At 32.8% G+C, this 10,612-nt stretch overlaps 1 protein-coding gene across 1 annotated transcript in view; it reads left to right on the top strand.

Moving 5' to 3' along the window:
- Positions 1-10,612, top strand: part of CEP170 (centrosomal protein 170kDa) — a 111,684-nt gene that overhangs the window by 97,018 nt on the left and 4,054 nt on the right. The window contains exons 17-19 of the mRNA XM_012644336.1: positions 2,268-2,356; positions 8,758-8,851; positions 9,898-9,949. Coding sequence (XP_012499790.1) covers positions 2,268-2,356; positions 8,758-8,851; positions 9,898-9,949 — 235 coding nt within the window. The remainder of the gene's footprint in view (positions 1-2,267; positions 2,357-8,757; positions 8,852-9,897; positions 9,950-10,612) is intronic.

The raw sequence follows: 10,612 nt of genomic DNA, 5'->3' as shown, positions 1-10,612 counted from the left end.
TGAGCCCAGGAGTTTGAGGTTGCTGTGAGCTAGGCTGACACCACGGCACTCACTCTAGCCCAGGCAACAGAGTGAGACTCTGTCTCAAAAAAAAAAAAAAAAAAGAAGGAAAGCAAGAGAATGATGAATGGAATTCAGGATACTGTTTATTTGTAGGCGGGGGGGGCAGGGAGATAGAATGGAGAAACCATATGATAGATGTAGATATATTAGTTGGCTTTTTCTGCATAACAGACAACCACAGAAATATCAGTGGCATAGAGCACTAAGCATTTATTTATAACACACCTGTGGATCAACTGGTACTGCTCAGGGAGAGTCAGCTAGATAACTAAAAGTTGCAAGTTGGACCCAAATTTGCTCCATGTATCTCTCATATTGCTTGGATCAATGGGCTAACTAGATTTGTTTTTATTATGGTAATATTAGAAACGCAAAAGAGCAAGCCCCACCATGCAAGCACATTTTAAATCTTTGCGTATATCATGTCTGCTGTCATTCCATTGGCCAAAGCAAGTCACATGACTGAGACCAAAGATCAGGGGACAGAGTGAATATTTTGAACGGTATCTGCTCTGCCACATTGGTTATTGGTAGGTCCTAGCTATCGTTTTGGGTGGTAGATTCATCCTTACATTATGAAAGAGAAAAAAAATGGACTAAGTTGGACCAATGATGTATGTCGTGAACCAAAAATTGCAGTTAATTCTGTGTAACTGCAGACCGGTATGGATAAAAATTATTAAATTTTCTTTTAAAAAAATGAATGTGGCAGTGAGAAATCAAGGAAAGAGAGATTTATTGAAAAGGCTCATGTTAATGAAAAATACATGAAAGGAGTCTAAGGAAAATTTCAAAGATATAGAGGAGTTTCTTCACCAAGAATGGTTATTTCAAATACCGCCACAGAAAGAGCCAATTGAAGAACAACACACAAAGGTGGTACAAGCTTAGCAGGTCAGTAGAGGGAGAGTATAGAGAGGAATAGTTGACACAAAGACATTGATCATAGGTTAGTATTTGTGAATTCCTGGGTTCAGGGATTAGGATCTGAAATTAGTATATAAGAATATGTATGTTGGTAATAGTACTGGATAGAAAAAGATACACCTGAAGGAAAAAAGCATGTAACCAAATATAAAGGTACATTTGCAATATACTAAATAGTTTTACAACACAGTTCTTCTGTCCTGGCCTGATAATTGATTTGTTCTTGGAAACAGGAAAAGAGCCCATTCTCTAATCTTACCAATACTCATTCTGTCCTGAGGTCTTGGAAGACAAATTTTTCAAATATAACCACATGGAGGAAGTATATATTTTTAAAGAAGATGGAAACATCTAGATTGATGATTGATATCAGGAACATATTAATGCCTATATATTACTTTTATCTCCTCCACTGGTTCCTGACTTCCAAAGCCTTATCTTATTTTCTGGATTTTCTTACAGTGTCTGGATACAATTCTGACAATGTAAGAGCTGATTTTGAAACCCACATCTGGACTTAAATTTAGTCCTTTTTCTAGCATACTGCATTAGCTTTGCCTTTCATTGTTTTGCCCAGAGCTTGGCAAACTACACAGCCCACAGGCCAAATCCAACCTGCCACCTATTTTGTAAATAGAGTTTTATTACACAGGACCATGCCCATTCATTTGCATGTTATCTATGGCTGATTTTACTCTGCAAAGGGAGAGACCCTATGTACCCCAAATACTAAAATCTTTACTCTCTGGCTCTTTACAGGACTTTGCTGACCCTGGTTTTTCCATAAATCTCAACTGGGGTGTTATCAACCCCCATCATAAAAACTTACTTATCTTGAATAAATTTTAAAAAATTGTCTCTCTTACTAGACTCTGTCCTGGAGAACAAAGATTGTATTCCTCTTGATTTCTGTATTCATATTACTTGGTGAATGATAAATTTACTGCTCTAAGTTATTTATATCTTCCCTTTTGTAATTTGAATTGGAACTATGAGAGATAGGGTTATGATAGTAATTGAAGATAGGATAAATGGATTATTTTTTGAAAGTGATATGACCAAGATAATATGGAAACTTGACAATTATTTAACAAAGAAACTCCTTTGTTAATAATGTTTCTTTTACTTTTTAGTTACACATTAATTATATTTTTCATTGGTTTTTTTAAAATTAAAGTTAGCATACATTCTAAATGCCCCTAAATATAGTGAGTTCTTGGTAATTCTACAAAACATGGTGATATTTTAATGCCTACATTTTTCTTTGGATGTTTCAGGTCATGGGCGATAATCTGCTGCTGTCATCCGTCTTTCAGTTCTCTAAGAAGATAAGACAATCTATAGATAAAACAGCTGGAAAGATCAGGTACTTTTTGTTACTCTAAATCTCCTTGCTAACATTAACAATTCCTATTCCACCATTTCAAGCCTGCTACCACAGCTGTTAGGAACCGTGAAGTCAGTGGAATGAAATCTTACTGCCGCCACTACTGTGTTCCTTACTTTTTAGATAGCAGCAATAACCATAAAGGGGACAAAAAGAAACAAATGTCCTAGATAATCAGCCCCTTCATGATTGAGAATTAACTACTAAAATCACTTAGATTAATTTTGTTAATAACCAGAACCATTTTGCTTTTCCACAAAATAACACTAAATATTTTAAATGAACAGACTTTGAGAACTGCTTTTATAGGACCTCAGACTTTACTCTAGTTTCATTTTCTCATCTGTGAGGAGGATAGTATGTGAACTCTTGTAAGACTCAGAAAATTTATGTAACTGTCCCTTGAAAATTACAATGCTATATGGACTGTGTAATTTTTTAGTTCCACATTTTTAAATACCTTTGTTTTGTATTTATGTTGAATTATAATAATTTTTCCAATATCTAACCTTTTCACTATCCTGAATCTCATGCATCATGCCTATGTTTTACTGAGCATTATATACTTCAGTTCCTTTCCATGAAATATGTACTCCATACATATTTGTTGAAATGAATAGTTGAAAGAAATAGCTTTGTTTCCTTTTAGTTTGACTACTCCTAGAAAAGTCATTGAAAAGAAAGCTGGCCAAAGTAAGGACTTTATTAATGAGCTTTTGAAGGGTAAAAGGGTTACGGGGAGAAGAATCCAATAAAATGTAAAGAGAAGAGGACTAGCCTAATAGGGAGATGACTTGAGGGTATGTTTTAGCTTTGCCACCTGCTGTGCAACCTTGAACAAGCTACCTTTTGTCTCCCGGCCCCAATTCCATCATCTTCTATAGGAATAAATATACTTTTTCTGTCTGTTTATAGGGTGGTGGTGAGGAGAAGAAAATAAAATTATTTCTCATTTGTGTACATATATGGAGAGGTTTATTTTCTTAACCATATATCACCTTGCTTTATTTTTTGTTTCTTTTTCTCAAAGTTAAATTTCCATCTTTAAAATGAAGATATTTACCTTGGGAAAAATTTGTCCCAAAGTAAATATCTATCGAGTACTATTTCACAACATTAAATTCACAACATAGACTTATAGATTTTATGTAATAATACTTCAGAAATCCATCGATGCCGGAAATCAATTTATTTCTAATTCCTATAATTAAAATTTAAAATATAGTAAAACCATGTCTGGACTGGCTTGTGAATTATATTCCACACAAGTATAATTTTATATTGTTTATATTATTGAAATACATTTCTTCAGTGTTTGATGAATACCAATAAGCATGGTGGAAACACATTGAACATTATTTTTATGGAATTGTAAGGCTAATTTTACCTAGTTTAAAAGAAGCTGTTAAGATAATTTTTTTCCAAAAATTATTTCAAAAGTATCATTTAAAAATTGCTTTTAAGGCCAGGCGTGTTGGCTCACACCTATAATCCCAGCACTTTGGGAGGCTGAGGTGGGAGGATCATGTGAGCCCAGGAGTTTGAGATCAGCCTGGGCAACACAGCAAGACTCTGTCTCTATAGGAAAAAAAAAATTTGTATTTAAGGTATTCTTCAAAAAGCAACCATTTAAAAAATGTTTTAAGCTACTATAAATGAAATTTGTATCATCTTCCAGACAAATTTAGAAATTTAAAAGGAAATTTAGAAAGATGACAACCTGTATAGGTAAATTTTACTTGGCATGTTAAGAAATGGATTGAGCTTTCTTTTTTATCTTGAGCCTGGCTTTATGTTCCTTAGGAATATACCAGACTCTGTCTTCACTTTATTGCCCTCTAGAAGATTGATCTTAAATTCCTTATGGTAAAAATAGTATAATCTACATTTTGTCCTGTTTTTATTTTTAAATTTAGATCTTTTTAACAAAAGTAATACATGAGCAGGGTTAAAACATATAAATATTTGGAAGAAAATATATATAATAGCTCTATGTGTGTGTGTGTGTTTGTGTGTGAGTGTGTGTGTTTTTCCCCTTCCATTCATTTCTTGGAGGTTTATACAAATGGGATCGTATTTTAGGTACTATTGTGTACCTTTGTCTTTTCCCTTAATAATATTTTTACTTTTCTAAAGAGTATCAGTGAAATGTATTGACAGCCCCTCCAATTTGGTTGGAATATGAAGCATACTGTCTTAGTTAAAAAGCAATTGAACATTCGGCCTTTCTTAAGGAGTACCTTATACATTTAAATAGTTTTGAAAGTTATTTTAATGACTACCAATATGTTGCCATCGATTGTTTTTTTCAATATAATTTACCCTTGTCAATTCCCACATATCTCTATGAATTTTAAATAAACCTAATTTTCCACAGAATAATAATTTAATATTCATTCATTAACAAATAATTATTAAGTACATTCTAGGCACTTTATAATTAGACATTGATAATACAAAGACCACTGCTGTCATGGAATTCACAGTCCAGCTGATTTATTTGAACAAATTAGCTTGTGTTAAATTAGCTATTTCTACTGCCTACTTGCAATTTATCTTATTTCATTATTTTGCTTAAATATTATCTATATTTTACATTCATAGTTTCTATTTCAACCAAAGTCCAAGTACCACCTTTTTCTTATTATTAAGATCACTAGTTACATGAGGAGATAAAAAGTATAATATACTAATTTCAGGTATAAATTGGAATCATATTAAATTAAGAAATTAAAGTTCACAACTTGTTTTAGAGAAATTAAATTAGTTGCATGCTATTTATAAATAACACATTTTACAAATTCTTATTGGTCTTATAAATGAGTCCATTGTTTTTACTCATATTCAGTGATTAAGTAATTGGCACCCTAATATTGTCTTAGGTGAGGTTATTAACACATGGTTTCCCCTAATGACCAAATCATTCCCAAGTTTGCTGATCCTACCTTCTATCACAAGTAAGAGAGGTTTCGTTCCCCATGACAACCCATCCACCCATGGTCTGCTAATTCAGCATGTGGCCAGAGACAAATGTAGTCCATCATTCCCTGGAGTACAGCCCAGCTGAAAGTCGTGGGAAAAAAAATTTAAGTGTAACTAACTAATTATCACATGTGAATTAACAAATCTGTAGGCTCCAATGTCAGGCCTACTTGTCAATACAGGAGTCATGCTTCAGGTTTGGCTTAAGTATTCAATATAGTTGAAGATAATATATAATTGTTATCATTTTGAATTTAATTCCACTAAAATTATATTCCAAAGCTGGGTCATTGTAGAAGGATTATTAACCAAAAGAATGAATAAATAAGCATTAATTAAAATAACCTTATATAGGAATAAAATCTCCAGATTCATTCATTCATTGAATGGTTTTTGACTGTGTGTGATTTGTCTAGCACTGTTTTTGAGTGCAGAAGGCAAGGAGGTAAACAGGTAATTACAATTCAGTGTAATAAGTATAAAAAGGGAAATATGTGATAAGATACTGCGGGAGCTCATAGCAAGGACAGTTGGGGAAATTCAGAGAAGGGTTCTTAGAGAAATTGCTGTGCAATTTAAGTCCTGAAGGATGGGGAGAAGAGTTAGTTGGAAAGTAAGTGAAGTGAGAAGAAGTAAGAGGGTTAGGGGATGTTGAGAGATGACACTGGAGAGATTAGGATGAATCAATTTAGATAGAATTTGTTAAAGAATTTGGACTTTATCATAAAAAGCAATGAGAAGCTAAATACCAAGTATGGGTCTTCTTGTTACACCATTGTTATCCACGAAAATATCATAAGAGTCTCCATGTGACTTGCCACTGGAAAACCTTGGAGTCTTCCTACCTATAAACAAATATCCCATGTTATTTCATCCTGCCTACTGAAACATAGGTCGTCCTTCCCCACTGACTGGATCCTTATCCACTCAGTTATTCATTCAGTAGATTTTCATAGAATACCTACCTTGTACCGTTTTCTTTTTGTTGGCTGTTCCTTACTGCAGCGCATCTTTCTCATACTCTGCACTCAACTCATCCCTAGTCATCCCCAGAGAAAAATACCTTTTGTACTTTTGACATTTAATTAAAATTGAGAACAAAGAGCACATTGATTTTTTGATTGATTTCACTGTCTCAGAAATTGACAGAATTTACAAAGTTAAACAAATAGATGTATAAAAATGCCTCAATAAAATTAGATTTAAATATAGAATGCTTGATGTATTTGAATTGTCTTCAATTTGAGCATTGAGTTTTATTATGTATAAGCACTATGGCAGGATTTATGGAAGATAATAAGGAGGATAAAACAGAGGTTTAACAATTTTGGAAGCATCAGCACTATACTCAGTAACCATCCTCTGGCAAAACTGACTGAATTCTTAGCCCTATGTGGCTAAGCACAGACTTCTTCTATTGTACAAATCTAACAAGTCTACTGCCATTCTTTTTTTTTTTTGAGTCTCGCTTGGTTACCCTGCGTAGAGTACAGCGGTGTCATTGTAGCTCACTGCAACCTCAAACTCCTGGGCTCATGAGATCCTCTTGCCTTAGCCTCCCAAGTAGCTGGGACTACTGGTGTGTGCCACCACACCCAGATAATTTTTCTATTTTTTATAGAGACAGGGCCTTGCGCCTTGCTCTTGCTCAGGCTGGTCTTGAACTCCAGAACTCAAGCAATCCTCCTGCCTCAGCCTCCAGAGTGCTAGGATTACAGGTGTGAGCCACCGTGCCCGGCCTCTACTGCAGTTCTAAGTTGGTCCATGAAATAGTCATTATTTTCCTATTTCTCACCAGTCCTTAATGCTGTAAGGACTCTTTTACAAGAACGTAATAATATACTTATGCTGTAATATCATAGTCATTATGAAAGATGGATGGCAAGGATGTTCAATCTTTGAGTTTAGAAAATTTGGTAGTGGGTCAGAATAATATTCTTATACCAGATTCTAGACCTATTACTGCCTTCTTAAGCATAGTTATATATAATTGCAAATGTTCCAGGCTTGATTTGAGGTTAATGAATTTCATGTTTTTAAATAAAGTGTGCCTGGTATATTGACCTTGAAAGAAATACCAGTAAGAATATCAATTTTAGTTTACTACCTAAATACTGATAAGCTAGCCTCCAGTAGTAATAATTTACTTACTTAATGTTGTACAGCGTTGATGTTTATATAAGGCAGTTAAACTAGATTTCTAAACTCAATGGAGAAATTTTAAAAGAAACCAAAAAGAGGCTAGTATTTTCATATTTCTAAAACTGCTGAATCATGTCTCATAGATTGTAACTTATTAGGAAGAGAAATATACTGCATTTGAAAGACAAATCAAAATTTTGTGATACTTTAAAAGATATTTGAATTTAGTTTCTAATACAGGATGATTATCTTTATTGGCAATTGTTTTTATCAAGAGGATAGTGTCTGAATTCCTAAAAGGAACATAAATATACAGATATACTAATATGAATTAAGATTTTTAAAGAAAAGCACAGTAAGTACTCCAATTTTCAGTTTTTAAAATAATGTTCACATTTTGCTTGATCAATAAAATGCCTATTTCTATATAAAGAGATCTTAACAGATAGTTATTTATACCTAATTGAGCCAATTTTCATCTTAATTTCATCTTACTTCTCTACTGCAAATATCCTATGTGCACAAAGTTGCATTTTCTTTATAAGTGACAGTTACACGGTAGTTTTCCCTCATCTACAGGGGAGATTTGTCTGTTCCAAGACTCCCCCAATTCCATGGACAGTACAGAAACCCCTGAAACCGTGATAGTACAGAAACCTATATATACTATGTTTTTTCCTGTACACACCTATGATAAAGTTTAATTTATAAAGTAGGCACAGGAAAAGATTAACAACAATAACTAAAAATGGAGCAATGATAACAGTATACTGTAATAAAAGTTATGTATATGTGATCTCTCTCTCTCTTTCTCAAAATACCGTAACGTTTTCAGACCATAGTTGACTGCAGGTAACTGAAACCACAGAAAGGGAAAGCACAAATAAGGGGGTACGACTGTATTGTTAATTACAAATACTAGTTATTTGGGGTTAATATCATTGTTTACGTTTGTTTTATGTTTGGTTTTCAATAAAGAATAAGATAAAAGTAAAGAGTTTATGTATGTATTAATGACCATTTAGTTACTTTTTGAACAGAAATCTTTCGCATATATGAATTAGTTGTACTGTTGGCTCATTGTTTAATTCTCAGTTCGTGCGATGGCTTTTTTTTTATTCCTTTGTGTATCTTTGAAACAATACACTGTTTTTTGTATTATTTTTTTGTTGTTGTTTGTTTTTTGTATTATTAACAAAAATGTAATAGGTTTGTAAAAGATGAGAAGTAAAATGCTTATGTTTTTTGATTTATAGAATATTATTTAAAGACAAAGATCGGAATTGGGATGACATAGAAAGCAAGTTAAGAGCTGAAAGTGAAGTCCCTATTGTGAAAACCTCAAGCATGGTATGGTAATTTTTCTTGAAGATTAAAACATAAAAATATTTTAAGGGAAAGATAACACTTATTTTTGAGCTATCTTGTTGATTTACCTATGTAAAAGAAGATATAAATGCACAAATTTGGGAAATTTTATTCTTCAGCTGACCCTCACCAGGTTTTAAAATGTTGATTGTTTTAAAGTTGCAGATGGTAAGAAGGAGAAATCTTTGCTCTTCTAATGATTGTATACTACAAAAATGCAATTTTGAAATAAGAACCAAACTTAAGTATTAATACTAAGTTGACATGAGTTGTTTCCATTTACTTAATACCATGCTTATCTCCTTTTACTAAGAATTTGTATAGATTTTCATTGCTCAAAGTGTAATCCTAATATTGAGGTTGTGCTTTATACGTTTTTCAAAAAAGAAAAATCCACTGGATCTTTTACAAGGTTGCTGCAAGGTTGATTGACACAAATTTTTAAAAATTTTTGGCCAGGGCAGTTGCTTATGCCTATAATCCTAGCACTTTGGGAGGCCAAGGCGGGAAGATGGCTTTAGGCCAGGGATTCAAGACCAGCCTGAGCAACATAGTGAAATCTGTCTCTGTAAAAAAATAGAAAAATTGTCTGGGTGTGGTGACACACGGGTGTGTTCCCAGCTACTCAGGAGACTGAGGCAGGAGGATTGCTCAAGCCCAGGAGTTTGAGGTTGTAGTGAGCTATAATGATGCCACTGCACTTTATCCTGGGCAACCAGAGGGAGACTCTGACCCCCCCCAAAAAAAAAAAAGTTTTGTTTATACAGTAGTGAATTACCTTATACTTTTCATCTTCTACTATTATTATCTAATTGAAAAAATTATTCTATTTCATTATTAATTTAAAGATTTTAATTTGAATCTTATTTAATGGATATCATAATTATTTCATATCATGTTGCTATTAATGTAGCACCATATAAATAATAATATTAAGTGTTCCAAATAAAACGAAAGTGAAATTCATTGTTTGTCAAGCGAAAACGTTTAACTAAAGTAGCTAATTTTTATTATTGCTTTCCTTGCAGGAGATTTCTTCTATCTTACAGGAACTGAAAAGAGTTGAAAAGCAGCTACAAGGTAAATTTACTACTGAATTAGGTATAAAGAACTAATAATTTAGAATAAGTGCATTCTAAGTAGTATTTCTTAAAATATTCTTATTATTAGGACATTATTTGGTTAAATGTGATGACATGTATATACAGTTGTATGTATTCACATTACTCATAAAAAGGAAGTTTTAAAACCCAATATAAAAAATTTAAGATATAATAAAGTTAAATCTTGTGCATATTTTAGTGCTTAGATTTAATAATAGGCTAGATGTTATAAACTAATTTCAGTATTATATAGATTATATATAAATTATATGTAAAATATATTAAAACATTATAGTAAAGTGTCTTTGCAGCTGAAGATGCTTATTGATAATTAGAATTATTTATTTGATTTGCCAGTTCTTAAATTATGTGAACTTATATAATTTCAAGTGAACTTATATTCTAATACAAATAATAATTGCTTGAATACCCCACAAGAAATGAGTACGTATTGGCCATAAGGACCAGAAGAGAAAGGAGTAAAGAAAATGAAAGAGACTCTGTTTTGCCACCTGAACTTTGATAAGGATATTGTTTTGGTGGTTTGTGTCAGATCTAGATTATTCATTAATGCCTATGTAGGTCTTTTTTTTTTTTTTTTTTTTTTTTTGAGACAGAGTCTCGCTTTGTTTCCCGGGCT

The sequence above is a fragment of the Propithecus coquereli genome, unplaced genomic scaffold (genome assembly GCF_000956105.1).
Source record: "Propithecus coquereli isolate 6110/MARCELLA unplaced genomic scaffold, Pcoq_1.0 Scaffold210, whole genome shotgun sequence".
Lineage (NCBI taxonomy): Eukaryota > Metazoa > Chordata > Mammalia > Primates > Indriidae > Propithecus > Propithecus coquereli.
This window is presented reverse-complemented; position numbering and strand designations above follow the sequence as displayed.